At 39.0% G+C, this 26,387-nt stretch overlaps 1 protein-coding gene across 4 annotated transcripts in view; it reads right to left on the bottom strand.

Annotated features, from left to right (window-relative positions):
• Positions 1-545: 545 nt before the first annotated feature.
• The window catches only part of maco1b (macoilin 1b), an 87,435-nt gene continuing 61,593 nt past the window's right edge, over positions 546-26,387 (bottom strand). For all 4 annotated transcript variants that reach the window (XM_041212622.1, XM_041212624.1, XM_041212625.1 and 1 more), the window contains 5 exons: positions 10,322-10,480; positions 9,612-9,794; positions 8,445-8,565; positions 7,555-7,729; positions 546-6,019 (listed from right to left, as the gene is read on the bottom strand). In XM_041212622.1, coding sequence (XP_041068556.1) covers positions 5,817-6,019; positions 7,555-7,729; positions 8,445-8,565; positions 9,612-9,794; positions 10,322-10,480 — 841 coding nt within the window. In that variant the 3' untranslated portion in view covers positions 546-5,816. The remainder of the gene's footprint in view (positions 6,020-7,554; positions 7,730-8,444; positions 8,566-9,611; positions 9,795-10,321; positions 10,481-26,387) is intronic.

Raw genomic sequence — 26,387 nt, forward strand, 5'->3', positions numbered from 1 at the left:
TATTTTTATAAAGTCCATCTGCAAAATGTTTTCCCTAATTCCACAGAAGTGCCCCATTAAGTCATAACAGTTTAAATGTAAATGAGCACTGCAAATGTTAGTCCCAAGTTTCCAATAGCGTTAAGGGTTTGTCAATATTTTAATAGGTACCGCAAAATTTCACTTCCTGAAGTTTTAAGAAAAGATCCAGTCAGATGTCTTGATCTATGCTTAGAGAGTACTGGCACAAGAACCTATCAATGTGGCACAGTAAATCTTGTCCCAAGTTCTATATGGAAAACCTGAGCATTTTCATTTTTAAGTTAGTTTCTCCTTTTATTGCTTGTGAATATACTAAATGCTGAGACACACCAATTTATCTCCAATTTTATAGGCAAGCTTATAAAAATAGCTATTAAAAAACAGCTATTCACAGAGAAAACAAATGTATACAAGAAAAGGTATTTTTCTAAGCGTGTAGATCGATGTAAGTGAAATGCAAACTATCAGGGTAAATGTGCCTGTGACATGCATTTTGTAATTAATGAAACACAGCAGAATCTATCTGCAAGAAAAACGTTTATTCCTTGTAAACCCCACAGAAAGAGAATGCAGCCAAGACCAGTTATATAAAGAAAAGTGCCAAAGTGGCAACGAGGGGAGACGGAGTTATTAATTTCAACACAAAAAGTCAGTGACAATACTTCATGTTCTGCACAATGCTCAAAGAATCCATGAGACAATTTTCTGCAACATTTTTATGATGACAATTACACAAAGTGATTCAAAAATCCAAAATGACAGCCAAAACTGCACAGATTTGGCAGAAGCTAATATCCTGTCAAAAGGAAATGAGTTAAACTGAGCAATTTTTTGCTGGTTGCAACAGAGTTATGTCCTTAAGAACCTGATTTGTCGTTTAAACAGGGTCTTCATTTTGAACCGAGGGACAAATATCAAACACAAAACTTTAGAAAAATAAATCTGGAAATAGCTAATTCACTCAAGGTCTACTGCAAGCATACAAAGTGTTCTTATTACAGCCTGGGATTCAAAATAAGTGTTGAACCTTGAGAGCAATGGAAAGAGTGTGTAAAATGTGGACCACAAGATTCATCGCATACTTTTGTGGACTTCAAAATCTTTTAAAACGTAGCAATGTTGCTATCAGATTACCTCACAGGACTAGCTACTCAATTTCCAAAGTATAAATGACAATATCTGCAAGGATGGACAAAAACCCAAGTTTAAAAAAACTTTGCTCTTGACTAGAAGACGCACTTATAACAACTTTACTTGGACGCACTTTAACAATTTTATTTGAACCACTTAATTAAGTCTTGTGTAGATGTGGCTAATATTGTTTCTGAGGTCTTTCATAAACCAGATTGGGACAGTACTACAATATAATCAATACTCACAATATTATAGAACACTTAAAATCTCAAAAGCGACTGCTTTTGTCATTGTAAATGTGTTTCACTGTAACTTATCAAGGCCAATCATTTTATACAGATAGATGAATACTTATCTCCCATGTTTGTGTTCAGAGTTTGAAATTCCAACACAGCTTGATACATAATGTCAATCACGATGGGATAGTTTTCTCTGTAGAACCAAACGTATGTACTTTATGCTTACAGGGAGAGATGTCTACAAGACATGGACCACTGAACAATAGCTAAAGTTGCATCTTTTTAATAATCAAGAATCAAAATTGGAAGCAAGGTTAGAGCTTTCCTAACCACAGATTGCTCAGTATATTGCTGGACATCTTTTTAAATCCCAAATTAGTCCAATCCTGCAGCCATTTACTAAATAGTTAACTAAGAGCAATGTTGAATTTCAGTGTGCAAAGCAAACCTTGCCACATTGTTATTCTGGTGGAGGACGCTTTGGCTTTAGATGTTTACAAATGGGTGAAAAATTCCTTTGGATAGAAACTCAACAGGTTTGAATTGCCAAAATGTATCATACCAAATGATTTGGGGGAACAATGAAGTTCAAAAATAATACATCTTGTATCAGTACAGCAATCAATCATTGCTTCTCAATGCCGATAGCGGGTCAGGAAGAAATTATAAAATTTATAGATAATCACACAACTCAATTTTTCATTCTTATACTAAGGTTACTGAGAAAATATCTATTTCCAGCAGCAATTTCAATATATATCCATATTTTGGATAATAAATATCTTCAAATTTCAAGTTTTTTTCTACACTGCTCAAAAAACAGTCATTCATGATGCTACTTCACTGTAGGACAGGGAACAAAGTCAACATTCGTTTCAAATCAATTACAAATCATATATTGTTCTGCGATATGAAAGTAACATCAAGTAATTACAGACGAAACAAAGAGCTTCAAATTAAAAAAAATAAGATTCATTTCATGGAGATTTAAGCAGAATTTCAACACAAATGGCTGAGGTCTGGCAAATTCTCACCTGCTTTAAAAGGCAAGTTTCATCAAATTTGAGTATTCAATATTGGAAGGGGAAGTGAACTGGAAAAAGCAGCTGTTTGAATCTGTCATGCCTTCCAGAAGCACATGTCTTGTTGGATAGTAACTGAGGGTCAATCATACTTAACTCGTGCAAAAAAAAAAGCTTTATTTCTGGGGCAGAAGTTGGGCAGATTAAGTGCAAGAAGCATTTAGTGGACAATTTTCTCACCACCCAAATTCATTCTCTCCTATGTATAACCTCTCAAGAACAATTACTCACTTTAAGCACCTTTTATATACCATGAAATAGCTGTAACCATTTCAAAATAAAAACACATTTTGTGCACTTTAGTAACATTTTTTTCTCACTTTCTTTTTTAAAAAGTTTTCCTTGGCACAATGAAATCGGATTATAATTTTGAGCTAATAGGATGAATTTAAATAAAATTAGATTAAGTCTAAGCACTACAGAAAAAAAAAATTAAAACAAAGCATTCACTGGCAAATCTACAGCCTGTTTTATAAATCATCATCCTTTGAACAAAATAGATTTCCCCTTCCCTTATTGCACTCAAAACACTCACACTCTGGTATACTGTTAAGGTAATGACAATGCAGATTCCTCATGGAAAAAAACACTAGGCATTTAGCTCTTGAGGACTTAAACTGGATCTCTGTACCAGATCAGGATATATAATTTGAAGTGTACCTTCAGGATAAATTTACATTTCAAGTAGTTTGTATATTTTCCTCTAATCCAAGTTTTGCAGGGCGTAATAAGTATCCAACAAGCTGTTCTAAAACTAAGAGAGATCGTTAATCAAAGGTTTTAAATAATAACACCTGTCTTTATCCACGATAAACAATGATCATTTATACTATTCTTTTTGGGTGGATCTAGCACAGTCCAATTTGTAGTTGACTGCATTATATTGGGACAGAAAGAAAGTAAGGTTCAAATGAGCACGCCTCAACAGAATTGCTAAGTGACAAATGAAAAGAGAATATCTAACAACTCTGTTGCTGACCTGTGCAAAAAAATACAAAAAAACGAATACTTCTTGTTTAGCAATGAGGAAGCGATGACAAGCATACAAAAAGATATCTGTGTCAATAACTCAAGGTTGTATAAAGCATAACACTTTAGTTTCAAATATGTGTCAAGCAGTCTTCACTGGAGATATGCTTAAAAGTCTGACTTGAACCCCTGAATATGGCAAAGGAAAAGAATGAGTGCATTACTGAAAATGTGGTTTCCTCTGGATACAAATTTTGAAGGCACTACGATCACTACTATTTTGAAACAGAGATTCCCAAATATTTTACTCTTAATCACAAGGCTTTGTTACACGTTGTTATCCATTAAAGCCTGCAACATTGCTTCAAGCTTCGTTTGGTCCTAAAGTATAGGAGGAGGTTTGGCTTTAGATGGTAATACATTAAACTTTCTAGAATACTTGAAAAGTTTTCATTAAAACTGTGTTGTTAATTGAGAGATATCATGGTAGAGTTCTTATGGTATAATAGAAGTACTCAGGTTTTCGAAAACAGCAACTTTAAAAAAGTAATATGGTAGTAATTTAAACAGTTACTCAGATTTACACTTTAATGATTTGTCCATGGAAGAAGAAAATGGCATCTTTGAGATTACATTGGTTTCCTTTTCTATAAATTTTACTGGAAAACAACCAGATGACCCATTCCCCTTTGGTTATGCCATTAACCACTTAACTGCCAAGGTTTGATGCAGGTTTCATAAATCACAACCTGTTTGGCCTACCATAGTGTTGTATCTCTGAAGTCAAAACAAAATTAAGACATGTTTCATACATAGAATTATATGGGAAATCTTAGCTAAATCAATTGTGTGAAATGATCAATTAGCCTTTCAAACTTTCCAGCTAAACGAGTGAAGTGTTTGACCTCTGCAAAATGATATAAGTGGATTTATAATCATTTTACTCAGGTCCTTTTTGGCAAAAGGTACATTTGCAATAGTCATAACAAAACAGTCAAGAGTGATACTACACCAGACTGGACACGCAATCCATTTCACTCATTTTCCACCTTAGCCACTTTTAACTACTGGTTAGTTTTAATTGGCTATTGAACATCTCGCCCTAGCTTTGCCCATGAATAGTGATGAATTTATTAATATTTGTCTCAATAGCATAATGATTGGCAAGTCATCAACTATAAATGTAATCCCACAGAAAAACATGCATTTGGGTGGATGAGAACTGAGGAAGGAGAGAAGCCATAACTTATTAGTATTGCAGATGTGAGAGTTGCATAGCATCCTCCTCACACAGATAAATTCAGTTGCCAATAACTTATTGTTGAGTGTTTATGTTACAAGTGTGGTATAAAATATATTAATTTTAAATTCAAGTCATTTATAAACAAGGAGGAAGCAATGATACTCCTTAGTACTTTCATTAGAAAAGGCCTTCATCTCTCTCTCTGGGCATTTTAGCCGCCATTTTGGATACCCTCTAATTGAAGATAGGAACTAAAAAGTTAGAATGCAACTAGTCCCAAATCACCAACTAAATTACTAGGCAGAGCAGATTTAGTTTTCTATTTCCGTGCCTAACTGGTACTGTATATATTCAAAACACATGAACTGAGTACACCCACCTCCTGATTTCAATTCCTCAACGTGGCTAATGTGGAACTGAAACACTGCTCAATTTCAGGCACATAGTGACAAAGTCACTGTTAAAAAGTATATGTTTTTTTTACAATATTTAACAGCACCACTTTGGCTTAGAGCTAGAAATGTATGTTAGTTCTGAGAGTTGCAGGGGCTGAGGCAATTACAGTAAAATAGTTCAATTCACTGACTGATACACATGAATTTGTTGAGCAAATTTATTCAACGTTCTGAACTCCTACACTTGTGTAGAACAGGTGGTTATGGTATTCAACAGATTAAATGGGCCAACAGTGAAAGAGCTAGTCAGCAACAATGATTCAAAATCAATCTAAAATTTATTGCCGTGTTTCCAACCCTTTTGCATGAGTGTGGGTTCGCAGATCTGTTTTTTAAAAAAATTCTCCGAGAGGAAACCAAACAAAAAATAAAAGGCAGAAGAACGAACCTAGAAGAAGTCACAATGCACTGACCAGACTTTCCAAAAAAAAAAACTGCAAAGTTCTGGGAGGTTTTCTAAAAATTTACAGGAAAGGAAGAAGCCATCGGGCAGTTCTAGTCGACACCATGATGTCATTTTTTGTATTTTTGTTTTTTTTGACTACAACTAGTACGTACAGTCACACGTTACATTGTCATCTTGACTGCAGAACACTCTTGCATGATGTCACCACATCGATAAAGTCTGGGAAAGGATGGGGGAGAAGGAAGGGCAGGAGAAAGAGCTGTGCAGTCACTTCTTCATTGGCTGATAAACTGAGGCATTGGGATCAAGTCCTGAAGGGCTAGTTTCCACAAATTTGGAGGAATAATGCGGTGTCACAGGGCTCAGTGTGCTGGTTGCTGCTGTGTATGCAATGCTGGGCATTACAGCCATGACCTCAGCAATTTTCTGTTTCAACTCCTTGATCTCCTGATCCTTCTGAATAATTTGCCCTAGAAAGATAACACATACACAATTAAGATCAGAAAATATTCAGAAAGATGAGCTCTAATTTGTCAATTCCTAGCATACAAGTTTAACAAAAAATTCTGATATTTTGATTCTACTTAGAATCTTCTAGTTATTTAATCAAAGCGCTTTAGACATTTGCTAATATTAAGTAAAAAAGCATTGGCATTTTATTTACAGAATGAAAGGCAGTTGTATAAAGTCCCTGGTTAAAGAAATATTGGCGCAAATTATGATTAATCTATTGTCACTCTATTGAGCAATACTATTCCTTATTTTAAAATAGTCCATTTTGTTGAAGAGAACCTGAAGCAGTAAACAGACAATGCACATCCTCATGGTCAGTACAGCAGGTGGCATAATTTATGGAATAGAGTGAGAGGAATTTCTGACCTTTGATAGTAACCAAATGTTTGTCGAAAAATTACTAGTTGGGTAACTATAAGAAAATTAAAAATGAGATGTATCTATGTGATGGAGGAGGCAGGAAGGATAGCGGTCAACTTAAAGGACGTAGGAAATCAGGAAGGAAAAGGGCAAGAGAGAGTGGGAGAAAATTTAAGCATTAATAGAATAACGTCACTGAATTATAAAATCTATGGGAAACAGATAAAGATGTTAAAATAAAAACTTGAGTGTAAAAGCTCTGATAAAATTGAATGAAACTAAATCTCTGGATTCTCTGCTGCACACAAAGTCTTTTCAGTTATTTCATTACATGCCTGCAAAAGGTACAAATAAAATACTTGATCTGGAACTATCATAGTTCACTATAAGTGAGTGAGAGAGAGTGGACTCGGGGGAGGCGCAGGGCAGGCTCTGGAGGAACGCGCAGAATGTGCGGGGGGGGAGGTGCAGAGGACGGGGATGCGGGCGCAGAGAGCGGGGGGGGCGGGCGAGCGTGGAGAGGGGGGCGAGTGCGGAGAGGGGGGGGGTGAGCGCGGAGAGGGGGGGCCAGCGCGGAGAGGGGGGGGGGCCAGCGCGGGGGGAGCGCGGAGGGGGGGGGGGGGGGGGCGAGCGCGGAGAGGGGGGGCGAGCGCCGAGAGGGGGGGGCGAGCGCCGAGAGGAAGCGAGCACAGAGAGGGGAGGCGAGTGCGGAGAGGGGGGGACGAGCGCGGAGAGGGGGTGAGCGCGGAGAGGGGGACGAGCACCGAGAGGGGGCGAGCGCAGAGGGGGGGGGGGGGGCGAGCGCGAGCGCGGAGGTGGGTGGGAGCGCAGGGGGGGCGAGCGCGGAGGGGGGGGGGGCGAGCGCAAAGAGGGGGGGGCGAGCGCGGAGGGGGGACGAGCGTGGGGGGGGGGACGAGCGTGGGGGGGGGGGCGAGCGCGCAGAGGTGGGGGCGAGTGTGGAGAGGGGTGGGGCGAGCGCAGAGAAGGATGCCTTTTCCCTCAGCCTTCCATTTTCAACTTATTAAATAAGCATGCAAACTACTGGGATGCTGAGCCCATTATGGAAAATGTATGTAAATCTCAGTTGACAACACTTGAATTAAACCAACCAGTTATCTGTCAGCTTCCTTACCTTGTGCAATTTCCAGCTGCCGTTTGGCATCCCCTAGTGCAGAGAAGAGATCCAGCTTGATCCGTGTCTCAGCACTCAGGCTATTTTCTAAGTGCTGTGTTTTATCTTGCATGGCTGAAAGTGCCGACATCAAAACCTCTGTGTCTTTTTCATTCTCTTTATATTTACGCAGTTCCTGCATAAAGAAAATAAAATGAACTACTACGGACAACATATAAATCACACTTTAAACCCAACATGCTGAATAGGTGCTTCCTTTTCATTTCGGTGTATATTTTGGTTAAACAAGACTTTTTTCAGCAGAATTCACTTCCTTCCTCCCCTGAAGCAGGTACTTTAGATACTGGTTACATCTAGTTGTACAGGCATATTAGCAGTATTCTAGTATTTTGAACGTGTGGCCAATTTTCACAATTTTAGACAGTAAGCTTTAGCAGGCGAATGTGATGGTGGAAGTATCAGTTTTATTTGGGTTAAAAGCAAAAATGCTGGAAATCTGAAATAACAAGAAGATGCTGTAAATACTCAGCAGGTCAGGCAGCATCAAAAGAAATAGAGCTACTGTTTCAGGTCGATGACCTTTCGTCAAACGTCACCTCATGTTTCCCTCTCCATAGATGCTGCCTTGTCTGCCGAGTCTGTCCAACATTCTCTGTTTTTACTGATAATTTTTCTTGGGAGAGGGCTTAGAGGAAAGTAAAAAAAAATTAATTCTACTCTGATCAATCAACTAATGTGTTACAGCTACTCTTAATACTTTGAAGCTGGTAATTGCAACATAGGTATTTGCAATTATATCACTTAGTTATTTCTAGATAGATATTTCTAGATAGATAGATAGTGATTAGCTATTTGACCTTGTACTAATGTTATTTAGACTACAGACTTACCTGTACTTTCATCTCTAGTTCACGAATCTGATCTTCTTTGACTTTCATGTCAATTGTTAACTTCTTACACTCAGTCTCCAGGTCTCGAATACGACTTCTTAGAGTTTCTGTGCATTCCCCTCTTAAAAATAAAATGGTGTCAAATCCTTCATTTTCTGCATTCATAAATGTAAACCTTTCTTGTTGTTATGTAGTAGAGGGAGCTAATACTTTACATATCTGTGAAATGTGAAACCCCAGAACTTGATCACCAGAGCGTGAAACTAAGAAAGCATCCAGACAATCTTATTCAATTATAATGTTAGTTAGAAAAAACAAGTTATTGATTCCTGTATCATCAGGTCAGATGGTGCACAAGAAAATTAACAAGAGGAAAACTGAATACTTTCAAAAATGTTAGGTGTGTGCTGCAAATATTAAGAGGGGGTTTGTTTCTCCATTCTTTGAGAAGCCAATGTAGTGCCAAGATACTCAGATCTCAGATACAGCAAAGGCTAAATGCAGGTCAAAGGTTTCTATCTATCACATCGTCTTTGTCACATCCTGAGGCAATAACTATCTAATTGGATGGGTTTACAATTTTGGACGCCAGCCATCCACATGGCATCCAAGTAAGGCTCCGAGTCAATGTTGTTCACTCTTGCCTTGTAGGATTGGGACTGAGATTAAGGCATTCCTGCACTGTGAATCAGCCACCAAGAAGCCTGCAAACACAGCTTTATTGAATTCTTGCACTCCACTAAAGAGGAATGTCTAGCTTCTTATCTCCCCACAGCATGAAGTCAACAGAGTGGTGAACCACTGGCAAGAATCTCAACATATAGGCGCCATTATACTGACTCATTTTCTCCCCACTTTCAACCCAGCTGTGAGACACTTGAAAATGGATCACCAAATATCCAGTTATTAAAAAGTTAAAATTTGTTTCTATTTGCACAATAATTAAAGTGAAGTACAAAATTAAATAACATTGAAGTACTGCATAGTGTAAAGTGGCATAAAAACTGGTAGAATAATCACACTGTTGTAAAACACTCATTTAAGCAGTAGCTATCAAAAACAGACTTACAGTGATGCATATTAATAATGTAATCAGGTCTAAATAAAGATTCTGCGTATTTATTTTACAGTAATTGATATGCTTCGTGCAAACTTTGGTGTTATTACCTTGTGGCTGCAGCAAGTGCCACAGCTCGAGCTGCAGTTGCCTCCTCCAGCTTCTTTCTCTTCTTCTCGTCCATCAACTGTTTTTCAAGGTAGGTCTTTGCCTCTTGTTCTGCTTTGAGTTTCTTCTCTAACTGGCTTATAGTTTGCTTGTCCTTCTGTTTGGCTTGCACAGCAGTATGTAATCTGGATAAAAATAAAAATTACAGTGAGAGTTCAAACTACAGACAAGTCCAGGACCAAATGAGGTAGGGTCCAATTTAAAAAGTCAACAGGTCCAATCAAATTCTGCTTAGGTCTTGTACTGAAAAAGGAATTGTCAGAGGTTTGTCATCCAACCACTTAAAGAGCTACATTGTCAAACTTTGATTTTCAATTATTCAACAGGGTTTATTATTCCAGCACCTAGATACCGTCTTGTTTCACATATGTGATCTTCAAAACAGTTTACACAATTTATGCAAATAGGCTATTATTACTGTCATGCCTGAAAATTGCCAGATGCAAAAGGGAAATGCTGGACAACTAAAAAAAAATCTGACTAAGATTAAGCTAATCAAATCTAATACATGAGATTTAACCTTCTGAAGAATATCTTCAGTGTATCCTAACATCTCGATTTCCAAAATTTTAATAAGTTGAGGACATTTCAGTTAATCTGAATATTTCTAAAATATGTATTAAAATTTCACAAAATATCAAAAATATCTTACTTGTTCTGTAGCAGTTCATTCTCCTGTCGGAGCTGTCCTACTTCTGAACGGATACTACGTTCAGTGCTGGTCAGTGAGTTGATCTGACTGCGTAGTTCTTGTTCACACTGTCTGCTTGACTGCAAGTCTGCCTTCAGCTTCTTAATGTCCTGTTCCAGCCTGAAAAAAACAAAATCATCAGTACAAAACCTCTGCAGTGCTGCTCATTAAGAAAAAGGGGGAAATTTAGGCTGAACAGACTTCAATGTGGAGGGCTTATTCTGCTCATGAGTTTAAAAAGAAGTGGCAGGAACAGCCTTCATGAAAACAAATGGGCTTGTAGTCCTCACACAGAGCGAATGTGTGGACACTTCAGATCTCTGATTCTGCTCTGCAGCAAGTTAATCCAGCTGCATACATGTGAAATGCCCCATCAGTCAAGACACAAAAATGAAACGGGTCCTTGGGTGAGCTCAAGTCGTTTTATAGCACCCGTTTACATAGATTCCTGAGACCAACTGTCAAAATGGAAGGAAAAATGGTGGGATTTTCTCTTGGTTGGTATCAGTCTTTGAAATCTAACTGGCTGGTCTTGACCATGTGATTAGCAAGGAACAATCAGAAATCTTGGAGATGCTTTACAATTAAAAAAACTCCTGCAGGCAGGATTTTAAGTGCACATATGCTCATAAACCAGAAAATCAAGAAACTCAAATAACAAATCTGCAACAATGATTTGTTAACATAAGCCACATCAACCACAAAATACCTTGTTTAACATTTCATTACACTAAAAGGTACTATAAATACAAATTGTTCTTGTTAGATGTTTAATGTTCCAAAAAGGTATACTAAAACTTTGATCAGAAGGATGAGCACTTCAGAAAGTTTATCCTAATTAAAAAAGTGAAATATTTTCCTACTTGATAGAGATCGACCATTATTAACTGCTTTGGATTATGTACATTCAGATATCCATATTTAGCATAAAACAGACAATGCCACCCATTTGATTAGCATAAAAATAGCCAAAAAATTACGTTCTCCACTAGAAGAAAAGGAATTGAAGTTGCTTTTTCCACGTACTGATAAAACCACCTGAACACAAATAAAGCAGTTTTGCCAATAGGAGGGTGAAAAGATAATTGTACAGACACTCCTTGGAAAATGTCTCCATATAACAAATGTGTGCACGAGTAGCAATGAATTTTTCTGTATAGATCTTCACCAGCTTTTTGTCATAGAATAATTACATGCTGCTTGTTGGAACATAAGAGAGATGTAGGAGTTTGTTGTGATAACAGCCCTCAATGATCAGGAAACACCTCTTCTGCTTAATCACTAGCAAAACCTGTAATTGTGTTTAAAGGAATTTCTCCTTAGCATTATTCTGACCAAATACAAATGATCTTCAATGCAAGTAAAGCTTTAGCAGCTTGCTGTTAAACAAGTTGTTGCCAACATGGTGATTGTGCCTCATGTTTCACAACTTCCTACCAAATCCAGTTTCACATGCAAGTTTGTGACATTTGCCTTTTCCGACACAGGATAGTAATACAAGACAAAAAATTCAGGGAATGGACGTTCTTCTGACAGGTTACAGTAATTTTTCATTTCCACAAAATATGATGACATTAGCTTTTGAGTACTAATCGTTTGGCACTGATCAGTCATCAACTCTTTAAGTTCAGTTTCCATTCTTGACACCAAACACAATAAAACAGAATGGAGAAATGCTGAAGCAGAGAATCAAGGATAATCAAGAAGTGAAGCTGCAACACTATTCACATTGTTGAATTTTCCATCGCATATTTCAACAGATGTGACAATTCCCAGCACCCCTTACACACGTCACAACTTATATGAATTTTTCACATATCTTACACATTTTAGTTACCTAAAAGAGATAAAATAAATCTTCTCTTCTGAATATTTGGCCTCCATTTGTTATTGTACACTGATAACATCAAGAACAAGAGCTTCCCATATAGGAAATCACAGACAAGAATGCACACTACACCTCTCCCAGATGCAACACATTGGTACACAAACTGCTCTGTGTCAATGTGCCAGGTGCATTCCATTTTGCAAAAAAAAAACAACTGAAAAGTAAGTAATTCTCCCAGCTTGAGACAATAAAACTTAATCTCCATCATATTTGATCCTGTAATCTTTGAAGAACTTGGAACCATTCAATTCTTAGACTTGAATGGAGATAAATGAGGGAAGCACCTAGGGGCATAAAGGATACCAAGAAAATACAAATAGTTAATCAGGGGATTATTTCTATTTAAACTTTGGTACAAAATGAAGTCACTTTAATGTAATGATGAGGAAAGTGGGTGGGAAGGGGTGATGTTCTATTCAAGGATGAGCTAGCTGGATTAAAAGTCCTTCATTATTTGTACTTGAGATTTATTTTGTAAGCTTCCATTCTTTTTTTATATACAAGGTTCATGGCAAAACATCCCTATTGTTCTAAATCAGTGCATCCTCCCTCATCTAAGCAATGCCACACAACAGAAGAGACAGAGAATGAGAGATAAATATACTAAAAATAATTTGGACTGAGAATTAAAGCGTGCATATGGAAATAGCAGCAAATTGACAGGAAGAATGTTACGGACTACAGGAAGACATGAAAAGGCTAAGACAAATAAGTAGCAAATCCTGTTTAATATATCAAACTGCGAGGTAATCCATTTTAGGAATAAAAATGAAGAATTGAAATAATCCTTAAATAGCAGATATTTCAGTGCAGAGGAGCAAGGCAATCTAAGTGTGCAAGTATGTTAAAGCTTAAAAGTGGGTGCATAAATTGAAAAAATCCATTGAAGATGGCAAATGGGATTTATAAATCAAGAGGAATCAATGATGGCTATTACTACAACAACAAAATGCATTTATTTTGTGCCTTTTGTGATGTAATCTGTGGTTTTAAAGTTTGTATTCTTTTTTGAGACAGACCAGAAGTGAAAAGGGAAACCGAAGAGGGAAACAGAGAAAGGAAATTGGGCCTCTCGGTTTCCAAGGAAACAAAAACTGAAACTGCAATTAAAAACCAAAACTTTGAGGGAAACTGAACCTGGTTGAAAGCATATAAAAGGACACAAGATCAATCCAAACTCAGAAGAAGCTGATGAATCCAGTGGTGTAGTAAAAGCAAACTGAAGAAGATGGAGGCTATATCCAGAAGCTGAGAGTTGCTGCAGCTATTTTTCTTACTTGAAGATAACATGGATGGATTTAGGCCATCCAGACTGAGTTGAAGGAGATTCTGCAGACGTGTGCCATTATTGGTGAAGACTGTGCCAGTGCTCGTAGAATTTCGAACTTGGCCAGGCATCAGGCTAATTCCTAGTAGGAGAGCAGTTGAAATTCTTCATGAGGAAGACAGCGTTTTGAAGGTCTTTTGAGATCGAGATTTATGATATATAAGTGGGGAGACAGTGGCACAGTGGTAATGTACTTGTGGCTAGTAGTCCAGAGACACAGGCTAATGATCTGGGAACATGGGTTCAAATCTCAACACATCAGCTGGTGGAATGTGAATTCAGTTAATAAACCTAGAATATAAAGCTAGTCTCAATAATGGTGACCATGAAACTACTTTTGATTATTGTAAAAACCAATCTGGTTCAATAATGTCCTTCAGGGAAGGAACTTTGCCATCTTTACCTGCTCTGGCTGACATGTGATTCCAGGCCCATAACAATGTGGTTGACTCTTAAATGCCCTCTGAAATGGCCTAAGAAGCCACTAAGTTCAAGGGCAATGAGGGATTGGCAACAAATGCTGGCCTTGCCAGCAAAACCACATCCCATGAAAGAATATGCTGAGTGGACTGCTGAACCATTCCATAAGATTTGTCTTAGTTGTAACTGTCATTTAATGCATAATATATAGTTTATAATCAACTGCAATTTGCCTGTGAATTCATGTTTAACTTATGTTGATTCTGGGTTTTAGAGCATGGGTGGTTAGCTAGGATAGTATTTAGTGTTTGCTTTGTTTGACTCTTGTATAGTAAAAATTCTTTTATTCTAAACTATGGAATCTTATGGCTTCATTCTTTTAGTAAATAACTGCGATTTCATATTTCTTTTTAAAAAAAAGTTACTGCTCTCTACCGAGATTGCAACACTTTGGTATAGAAATACAGCGCGAGGCATTTTGGACACATGAGAAAAACTGAGTCTATGCTGTACCAAATTAAGAGGGGTGACCAAAGGTTACCTCCATCTCAGCCCAATTTCTGCCAATGCCCTCAGCCTGATCTTTGTATCCCCAGACTCGATTATTCCAATGCACCCCTGAACAATCACCTACCTTTTATCCTCCATAAAACACCATGGCACCCAAAAATTCTGCTTCCTGAATTCTATACTGCACCTCGCTTACTTGGCTCCTGGTCGCCCATCATCTCAAATTTAAAATTTTAACCTTTGTCTAAATCCCATAGCCTCCCCTCCCCCATTTCGATAACCCCCTCCAGTGCTACCATTAATCCCAACCAGCACCATCACCACTCCACTCACCAATACCAGCACTCCGCTTCCTCTGGCTGGCCATATGTGTGTTTCCTCACACTTCATCCTTCCATTGGCAGCAATACCTTCAGCTTCAAAGCCCCACTTTTTGGAATTCCCTCTCAAACTGCTATGCCTCTCCAGCTTCTCCCCACAAGAGACATCTTAAAACACAACTCTACATATCATTTTCTTTGGCTTCATGATTTATCCCCACAACTGTACAAGTCGCTTCAAGTAAATGCAAGCTAGTGTTATTAATAGGCTGAATACTCCTCAGAAATCTACTCCTTGATAAATTTTGTTTTGGGCAATCAAAGGGTCAATTTATTGCATTTATTGAGGACAGCTACAGAGTGATGCAGAGAGATCTATAACCACTGATTATCATACAGGCACTCCAGAAAGGGGAAACGTGCCCTGGACTGTCTCAATGATGAGGGTCTTGATTATAGTTTGCAGCCCACCGAGTATCTTTAATAGTTACAAAACTGATTAACAAGATAGGTTAAGGATGGGGAAGGCAAATCGGCCCAAATTGGTTCATCCATCAGAAGGATCTTAAAGTTGCCTTCTTTCAGTATCCAATTGTTTCTTTGAGAAGTTCCAGGGTCTTTGTCACCATTTAGATTTCCAGGAACAATCTGATACATTGACTACTCAATGTAAAGAACTTCCTGACATCGGTCTTAAATTTATGTTTTCTATTTTGAAGCCAAGTCCCCTGGTCTTACTCTTGCTATTGAGTTTAAAATAATAGTCTGAATGACCTTTCCTAATCCTTTAATTATCTTGTACATCTCTAAGATCATATCTCAGATACATGCTTTCTAAACTAAAAGGCCCAACTTTGTCCAGTTCCTCATAACTTAAGAGCGTTGGCATAAGAGATCAGCGTTGTGACTCTCCTCTTGACTGTCTCCAATATTTGAATGCCCCTTTTGTTTACTAATTCACCAGAACTTTTAGGACACTGATGCCAGTTTCCTTTTAAGGAAGGGCAGATCTGGGTGTTCAATATTCCTGGTTACATGGTGTTCAGAAAAGGTATGTAAGGGGAAAAAAGGAGGGGTGGCATTTTTGGTTAAGGAGAGTATTGCGGCACTGGAGAAAGAGGATGTGTCAGAGGATTCAAGGCAGAATTGATTTGGCTAGAGCTAAGGAATACGAAGGGTGCAATTACATTGTTCAGCATAATATATAGACCACCAGCTAGTGGTAAAGATATAGAGGAACAGATCTGCAAGAAAACTACAGAGAGGTGTAAACATCACAGAGTAGTTATAACGGGGGATTTTAATTACCTGTACATAGACTGGGATAGTGGTAGCACCAGGAGCAATGAGGGCTGGAAGAAGGTTTGTAGTGGAGTTCCTCAGGGGTCAGTATTGGGACTGATATTTATAAATGATCTAGATCTTGGTGTGCTGGGGACAATTTCAAAGTTTGTAGACCACACAAAGCTTGGGAGAATTGTAAACTGTGAGGAGGACAGTATAGAACTTCAAAAGGACATTGACACATTGGTGGAGTGGGTAGATAGGTGGCAGATGAAGCTCAATGTGGAGAAATGTGAGATGATGCACTTCAGTACAAAAGAACATGGAGAGACAGTATAAAATAAAGAATACTATTCTAAAGGGTGTGCAGGAGCAGAGGGGCCTGGGTGTAATTGTATATAAGTCATTAAAGGTTGCAGGACAGGGAGAGAGAGCTGTTTCTAAAGCATAGAGTATTCTAGGCTTCATTAATAGGGACTTAGGGTATAAGAGCAGGGAGCTTATGGTGACCTTATATAAGACAATGGTTAGACCTCAACTGGAATATTGTGTACAGTTCTGGGCGCTACACTATAGGGAGGATATGAACGCATTGGAGAGAGTGCAGAAGAGGTTTATGAGAATGGTTCCAGGAATGAGATACTTCAGTTATGAGGAAAGATGGGAGAAGTTGGGACTGTTTTCCTTGGAGAAGGGAAAGCTAAGGGGAGACTTGATAGAAGTTTTCAAAATCATGAGGGGCCTGGACAGAGTAGATAGGGAGAAGCTGTCCCCACTTGTAAATGGTGGGCACAGTTTTAAAGTGTTTTGCAAAAGAAGCAAATGTGAGGTAAGAAAATACTTTTTCACATGTTGAGTAGTTAGGGTTTGAAATGCACTGCCTAAGAGTTTGCTGGAGGCAGGTTCAACTGAGGCATTCAAGAGGGCATTGGATGGTTATTTGAATACAAATAATATGCAGGGTTACAGGGAAAAGGCAGGAAATTGGCACTAAGTTAAACTCAGAGAACTGGTGCAGATATGATGGGCCAACTGGCCTCCTTTTGCACTGTTACAATTCTGTGACTCTGTGTAGAGCACTTAACTGATGGTATAAACACCTAGTCCCAAGGTACCAAATTATTTTCATTCATTACCATTATACAAAACATGAGAAAGTTTTGTAAGTGCAACCTAGATATAAACAACATTTTAATAACTTGTGCTCTCAAACAAGCCCTGTTATCTAACCTGCCCTGAAGACGTTACTAATCTTTTTGTAAACCCGCAGAACTAAGCAATTATAACAAGGCACGAGTCATTTATAGAATCAGATAAGTGGATCTGCATAAACCCTTAACCATTTGAACAAATAGGGGCATTTTAGACATCAGTATAGGAATAAGTCATGTTATGATCCCAGCGGATGTTACAACTGGATAAGTCAGATTCCAGTGTGGAACCTGGCTTGATGGATCCTAACTTTTATTTTTTTTGTTTAGGGCAGCTACTGAACAAGAGTCAAAGTCTGCTGATGTACTTATAACAAAAGAATAAAACATTTATTGAACAAGAAAATTAACTACATTACACTATTCTTTCACCCACAATCATATCTTTACAGATATATACAGTTTCATAAGAATAACACAAGTTACAAAAATCTATATACTGTAATATTCACAGTAAGTATACAGTCCATGTAAACCAATAGGCAACTTGTGGTTGGACACATCGCGCTCCAAGGGCAAGTGACAGATGCCACCCAAAGCAGATGCTATGGATCTCTCATCAACTCCCCCCAGACGCTCGTACCCCTGAGAGCTAACCGGTCTCACGGAAACATTTTTTTCCCAAACAGGGTTTTTTAATCTCCACATGAAGAATTTGCCTTGGAATTTTCTCCCATACGATGCTTTCTGATGTCTTCAACAAGGATCCACCTCCAGAGTTTCGATCTCTCCCTCCAATGTTCCCCTGCCCTGGATTGCCACATGCATTCAATCTTCGCCTTCCACGCACTCTCTCAGAGACTCAGCCAAACCAACAGAAAACCACTGCTTCACAGATCCATAGTAAGCAGCCATCAACCTTTGGCTTTTTCCTCAATCTTCTGGCCTCTCAAGCCCACTTTGCTTTTATTCTGCTCCCTGCAGCTACCTCTCTTTAATTCAGAGCCTTTTTCTCTGCTCCTTAATTTAACTTTACTGAACAGGACCTGCTTCTGATTCCTATTCTTGTTACTTGAGTTATCTGCCTTTCTGGGACTTTTTCCTGTCCCTCTCCCTGGTTTCTGGGACTTTCCTCTTTTCTTCAGGGAAATCTGCTCTCTGCAACTCCCACTTTTGTGCCTCTCTGTGTAATGGCTTTTTTCTTCAGTCATCTGACCCCTTTTTTGCACTTTTTCACTTTTGGCGTCATCTTTCTTTTCTGCACAGGCGCAGGGTTAGCTTTAAATAAAAACTAAAAAGAACAAACTGTGCATATGCAGCCATTCTCTGGTCGCCATATGCACAGAAGCCACTGAGGCCCATCAGGAACTGTAGTTCTCAACTCCAAGGGCCAAATCTTCTCTTTTTAAAAGGTAAGTTTTCTTCTTCTTCTTCTGAGATCTAAAACAGCCTACACAGAAATCCCAGCACCTGACTGATTTCTCAGTGACTTGAAATTTTGCCCCTTCCACTTTGTCTGGAAGATTACTGATAGTACTAATCACCCTTTTGTGTGAAGTGCTTCCTGACATCAATCCTGAACTTACCAGTTTGTATCAATGCCCCATGTTTTTGCAGTCACAGGTGAACCCGAAACAAAGCTTCAGATTAACCTTTTCTACTACTTACTATTTAGTAAAGAAAAACTTGCATTTATATAGCACCTTTCATGTCCTCAGGATATCCCAAAATACTTCACAGGCAATGAATTTGTTCTGAAGAGTTGTCAGCGTTTGGAAGGCAAACACTGCAGTCAGTCATTCTATTCACAGCAAGGTTCCAAACAGCAAAAAATAGAGAGTATTTTGTGATGATGGTTGAGGAAAGCCAGAAGATGGACAAACTGGTCTTCCCTGAATAGTGTTATGAAATCTTTTACATTTATTTAAAACAAGGCTTGCTTCTGCTTGTTCAATTTCTCATCCACAAGACAGCAGCTCCGATTATGCAGCACTGCCCAGTTTAGATTATGTACTCAAGCCATTATAAATCTCTACAAAGTTAGTTGCTCCTTTCAACGGTGATGAGTCCTTCAATACAACAGATCAATGTACTGTCCCTACTCCATATTACTTCCAAACAAATGCTTTGTGTATTCAGTGCTCAAAGTGTGACCTGACCGGAGCACCATGTTGATTCAGACCTTATTGTTTTTTGCAAGATGATTTATTCCATTTAATTCAAAGTTGTGTAACTAGAATTACAGTAAAATCTGAGTCGAACCCAGGGGATCCCCCTGAAATTCATTTTAAATGGAGTTTCATAACATCCCAAATGAACATATCTCAATGTAACCCGATATGAATCCAAATACTGTCTATGTCTAAAACAGGTTCAGATTCCAAATAAAAACACAGTAAAGCAGTCATTGTGTGAAAAAGTCTTTATTCAATTTGATCCTTGTAAAAGGTCGGGGCTTGGCATTGAAAAATGTCAGGAGTTAGCTCTGGAAAAACTCTAATCTTTTTCTGCTTACCATGCCGTTTTGGACATGTGCGATACAGTCTGCCATGTCGCCACTGCAATCAAACATGTTTTCAGTATTGTCATGCAGTGCAAAATTCCCCAGCGTCTCTACTGCCTTGGCAGAGTAGATAGGGATACAGGCGGATGAGTGGATGGGTATTCACTGGACTCTTTAGGGATATCAGCCTCCTCGGTTGAAGAGTACTGAATCTATTAAGGACAGTTCCATCGTGCAAGTATGGCATTATTCACATCCACATAACATTCCATGGCTGTCTCAGCTGGAATTTTCACGCCGGCCTCCTGCAGCTGAAAGAAAAGTACTTCATCATCGGTTTGATTGGACTCACCCTGCTCCTCCTCATTCTCAATTCTTGTGCAGTCGTAACCTATTTGAACCCATGTGGTGGAAGCAGCTGGAATTGTGGCTTCCATCACCATCTTCCACGTCTTTTTTTTATCATGAATGTGGCCTCTCGTACAGTTGGATTGTACTCCTGCTCTTTATCAATGGCCTCGATAACCTGAGAGCTGCTATCGGTAGTGGGTTTTCAGGTTCCTAATTACCCCCTGATCCACTGGCTGGAGCTTGGCAGTGGTATTAGGTAGCAAGAACACAATCATGACACTCTTCAGGCCAGTGATGTCAGGGTGCCCAAGGCAGTTGTCTGTAGTGATGACAATCTTCTTTTTCTTTCATTGATTCTTTGCCCACTTTCCTGATCTATGCCTCAAAAATCCAAGCGATTTTGCTAGCCTCGTACAGCATGGGTAGCATCTTGACATTCGTGAAGCAACATGGATTCTTTGGCTTTCTCAGCTCAAGGAGCTGCCACTTTTTGGTGCAATCCATGTTAGTGCAGACCATAGCAGTGATGTGTTCCTTGCTCTGCTTTCCACCATTATATGTTACACCTTTACACATCAGAGTGGTCTACCAAAAGACAGTAAAATAGTCCAGTTTCATCCACGTTAAAAATGTCTCGTAGTGCACAACTGTTCAACATATGGGCAAGGCCATTTTGGAGTCAATCATCTGTTATTGCTGCTGTAAAAGCTGCACCATCACCACATACGATGCAGAAGACGATGCCATGTCTTGAATCGGTCCAGCATTCATTGCTGCAGGTGAGCTCCATCTGGCCCCAGCTACTTTGCTAGGGCACTCCTATTTTCTGCAGTCTGGACCAGTGGTGGGAAAGTTCTCTGCTTGGGCTGCCTTGATTCACGTTAGCAGAGCTTCTTCAACGTCAGGATAGACAGCCATACTCACCCTCTTCCCTGTTGAAGAGAATGCCTGCTTGTCGAACTGTTTCGAGGTGTTTGTCTTTTGTTTCATAATCATGGGCAAACTTGATAGTGGAACCGTCCACTTCTTTGCAACGTCCGCTTTCTGCTTCATGCCATGGTTTTCCACTTGCTGTATCAACTTCACCTTCTCTACGATTGACAACACTTAATTCTCTCACAGGTTTAGCCATACTCTCAGGCTTTGCATGTCTTTCACAGGAAGATATCGATATTAAATGATGGCTTAGCCAGCACTTCATGACTTTGCACTTGTGTGGTCTAACTAATTCGTCAATCCAGTTACATGACAAGCTTAGACGAGTTCAGTTAATCCAGAATTACCAGTGCAGAATTTCATTTTATGATGGGCATTGTTCTATGAGATTTGCTATTCTGCCAGCAGGAATGGTCAACAACTTTGACAGCTGGAATTTCGTGTCAGATAAGTTTGACTCATCAGAATTTCATTGGATCTGTCATCTGAATTTTCAGTTAAAAAAATGCATTCCACTCTTTTATTTAAATTGCTTTCATTAAATTATTGAAAAACCGAAAACAGAAACAAAATACTGCAGATGCTAGAAATCATATATAAAAACAGAAAATGCTGGAAATACTCAGGAGGTCAGACAGCACCTTTGGAGTGAGAAACAGAGTCAACCAGATCAAAGATGAAAGGCCATCGACCTGAAATGATAACTGTTTCTCTCCATTGATGCTGCCTCACCTGCTGAGTATTTCCAGCATTTTCTGTTCTATCATTGAAAAATCTGATTTTATTTCTCACAATGATTTTGAATTAACAGAAGTGGACTGTATAAGCTCAACAAGTGGTTTCATGAATAAAACAAGTGTTAAGTCTAACATCAAGTTCAGGTCTCTTTAATCCTGGTATTACGATTCCTCTGAGGGAACTGTAAACCAAAATATCCAAATTTACTGAATGACCCCGCCCCCCCAATGAAAAATTAACAAGATTCTACTTTTTGTAGGTTTTAACTTCAACACAAATTGGAACCAATTTAAATTAAACATGAATTAACAAGCAAATGATACTTCAGATAAACAGGTAAATTTCACTTTAACTAGTCAATACAACAAGGATACATCTTATACAACACAAGCATTTGCATCACTCCTTGCACAAATGTGGCACTACAGAACAACACAGTTCCACAATATGCTGTTCTTTATTCACGCAGGGTAGGTCAAGAGTCCTATGCAACAACAACTTTCACTTTCATCAGCAAAGCACACTTCTACAAACCTTCTCTCCTACGGGTCACAACAGTCTTGATGGTGCAGCTTTCCAGGCATTCTTTTTCACCAACCAACCAATAACCCCGGTTCATGGTTTGGCCATTTCTGGAAAAAGACTCAGCACTTTAGTATTTCGGAGCTATTCACACTGCTTTCCTTGTTTTAGATTTTTTTTATCCAGCTTGCACATTGCCTCCAAGAGAGCCCGTTTCCCTTTCTGGCAAACAGAAAAAACGACTTACTCCCAAGAGTGATTTGCTTATTCTCCTCACAAGACTTCTCCGTGTTCCTCCTTCTATCTCTATTTGCTTTCTCTTTGTGTCTGCATCTGTACGCTGAGTATCTTCATCCTCCAGTCCTCTGCTTGTACCTCTCCTTTGTACCTGCCAGCCTCACAACCTCCTTCCTATTGGTACTGCTTCCAGGTCAAGGGTTGCCAGGCCACATGGACCAGCATTCATTATTCAAGAAAATTACAATTGATCCCTTTGCAATTGATGCAAACTCTTAAAAGTCCTTTTCAAACATTCTTAAAGCCAATTAAAGATTTCACAGACATTTTAAAGGAATTGCAACATTTCTTTACTGTACTGCTTCTAGGTCAAAGGTCGCCACACCTAGTTAGTTCTAAACCCTGCACTGAAAAAATGTTTTTTTTCCTTCCAAATGCAAAATTTGCATGTATTTTGATTGAATTTTACACACTATAATTCTAAACACTTGCAAATTATGTCCATCCCCTTGTGTAGTTTCTTTCTATTCCTTCAGAATGGACTGCAGTTTCCTCTCCCCAAATTTAGTTCCATCTGCAAATTTGACAAAGTTGCATTCCATTTTTAATGTAGACTGTTTATTTATATATCAAGCAGCAGTAGTACAGGTTCCAGCACTGATCCACAACACAGCCGCAAAGGTTAACTGTTGGTTCTTCTCTTTTAGTGAATTCCTTACAAGCCTCTAAATTTTGTCTATCGTATCTATTGCCGTAGCCTATCACACAAAACTTTTATCAAAGATTTTCTGGAAGCCAAAATGTACTGTACCTTAAGACTTTCCAACATCACTAACTCTGCTGCTGACCAGAAATGCATCAGGAACATAAGATAAATGCAAATACTGGGGATGCTGCAAATTAGAAATAAAAACAGAAAATACTGGAAAAACTCAGCAGGTCTGATAGCATCTGCACAGAGAAGGGTCATACAGACTCGAAACGTTAACTGTTTCTCTCTCCACAGATGTTGTCAGGCCTGCTGTTTTTCCAGCATTTTCTGTTTTTATTGTACATCAGGAACAGTTGTGCATCCACACTCAGCCCCTACTATAGCTGCTACTACGTGAACAACTGTTCCTAATGCCTTCCTGGTTAGCAACAGGATGGAATTATTGCCTAATGTCTGGACAATTACCTTGATTGAGACTGCCTAATCAGGAACTGAGTCAGAGAACTGTAACACCACAGGTGAAGGACACATCGTATCTGTGCTTACGCTCTGTAAGGGCTACTCACCTAATCCCATTCCCCCACATTTTCCTCATAGCACTGATTTTTTTTTTTCAGATAAGCTATCCAATCACTTTTGAAAGCCACAATTGAATCTGGCTTCACCACATTTTCAGGCAGCGCATTCCAAATCCTAACCACTCGCTGCATAAAAAAGCTTTCCCTCTGGTTCTTTTGCCAATCACTTAGATCAATGTCCCACGGTTCTTGGGTCCTTCTGCCAATGGATATAGTTTCTCCCAGTATACTCTGTCCAGACCCCTCATTATTTTGAATCTAAAGTTTTTTTTGCATATGACGTTAACAACACGAGGCCGAAAGTTCCCGACGCAAAAGATTTGCCTCAGTTTAGAGGGTCCCAGAGGACCTATTTTTCTTTATGGACAGGCAGGCAGGCAAATGAGGGAGAGATTTGGGCCTGCAGATCCCAGTAGCAGATCATAGGTGGCCACGGAGGCGGGCAAGTGCTGAGACGGGCTGCTTAGAAGCTGTTAGGCCCTCTCGCCCTCACCAGCCCACCACCACTCTCATAGCCCCCATGCTACCTCCATAGCCACTCACTCAGTATCCACCATGGGCAGGCCTTAGCAGTCATGTGGAGATGAAAGTAAACACCTAACAATCTAGTACATCTCTCACTCATACTCACTTAATATTGAAACAAAAAAATCCCATTCATGAAACCCATTCAAAGCTTTTAAACCTCAAGTGGTTAATCTGTTATAAAAACAAACATACATGATTCAGTTGCCTCAAAGACAGTTAATCCTTAATAACCTCAAACTGTGAACTCAGAACACCCTGCTGAGATAATTGTAGCTTTTGAAACTCAGCTAAGCATTCATAATGACATAACAACCACCTTTGGGAAATGCAACAAAGAATTCTATTGAAACTTTGAAACAGGTGGTCCTTCTTTTTTCCTAACCTACGCCAGATGGCCTGTCAATCAAAACAGTCCAGCAGATGACGTCTTGTAACGCTCAGACAGCTTAAGTCTACTTTTTTTACCCCCAAAAGTGAACTGACACTTCATGCCTCACACCCATTCTTGTGTGTGTCTCAAAAATGCACCCAGTGGCTTTGAAAGAGAAATGGTTACACTTAGAGAAATTAATCCCCCCCCCCTCCACCACAAGACCAAGGAACTGGACACAATCCATAATAAATCAGACCATGAAAATAAACAAAATAAATGGGTTTAGATTTTTTTCCAATGTTATTTTTCCCCCCCAACATTTTAAGGTTTTGTGCAGGGAGCTGCTACACAGCCTAGGAAGCCCTGTTGGTAGATAATGGGACTCTTAATCCTAGATTCATAGTTTTGGATCCCACATGAGATAAATATTTTTTTCTTAATTATTTTATTCAAAATACTTTTTTAATGAAGTTTACCATAATATATTACAATCAATTCTCCTCATTGGAAGTTGGGAATCTCATTTACTGCAATTTCTTGGTTATTTATCTTCGTCATTTACTGAATCATTAGAAGCATGTTTTACAGAGGGAACAGTTGATAAATGATAGCTAAATTAGATACAAGAACTTGCAATTGGTTAAGGCCTGCACAGGCCTAAAAATGGGTAACTTCAACTTTATTGTTAGTCAGTGTCAAACCAACTTAGTGTTTAAATGTAACCAGCTGACACTCTTGACATGTGTGCATGTGCGGGAGGTGCTCCTTTTGCTGTTGTGCACAAGTAAACACACTTTCTGATACTTGCATGGGATGTCACTTCCTTAAAAAAACGTCAATCAGGCATGATCTCACCTTTCTTAAAACATGCCATCAAATGTTGCAACGATGGAAATAAGGTAAATTAGCTACGTAAAATGCAGCACAGCTCAACTGTTTTGCAAAGCCAGTACCCAAATATGTCACACGATTCTACTTATTTTTCAAACAGCATCATAAACACTCAGTCATGTATTAGCCACAGTTTATGAAATGGTTATCATATGGCTTGCTCCTTCCTTAGGAACTTTGGGAAATTTTATTCCTCTGGTAGAGGAAATTTTTAACCTCTTTAAATCTCCAATCACGTGTACTTGTGCCTACATTTTTGTATATGGAACATTATTCCCTTTTACTGCTGTTGCTCATTACTTTGCCATTTTACCTGGTTACAGTCTATTTTTGTATAAACGCAAAATACTGCGGATGCAGGAATCTGAAATAAAGACAGAAAATGCTGGAAAAACTCAGCAGGTCTGACAACATCTGTGGAGAGAGAAACAGTTAACGTTTCAAGTCCGCATGACTCTTCTTCAGAGCTAAAGAGAAGTAGGAATGTGATAAATTTGTACTGACCTTTATGCCACCATCAGCACCTTCTTTAGCCCTTACCAGTACCATTAAAAATCCCTTTGTCTTGTGTCCAAGACATCTTTGTAAATCTCTCCTTAGCCCCACCTATCACTGACCTATCCAGCTTCACCTGCTCCACCCTCCTTAAACAGTACAAATTTCATCATATTTGTACTTGAAATGGACTGGAAACGGTAACTCTGTTTCTCTCTCCACAGATGCTGTCAGACCTACAGCCTAGTCTTCATGTTTTCAAA

Source organism: Carcharodon carcharias, chromosome 19, assembly GCF_017639515.1.
Source record: "Carcharodon carcharias isolate sCarCar2 chromosome 19, sCarCar2.pri, whole genome shotgun sequence".
Taxonomy (NCBI): Eukaryota; Metazoa; Chordata; class Chondrichthyes; order Lamniformes; family Lamnidae; genus Carcharodon; species Carcharodon carcharias.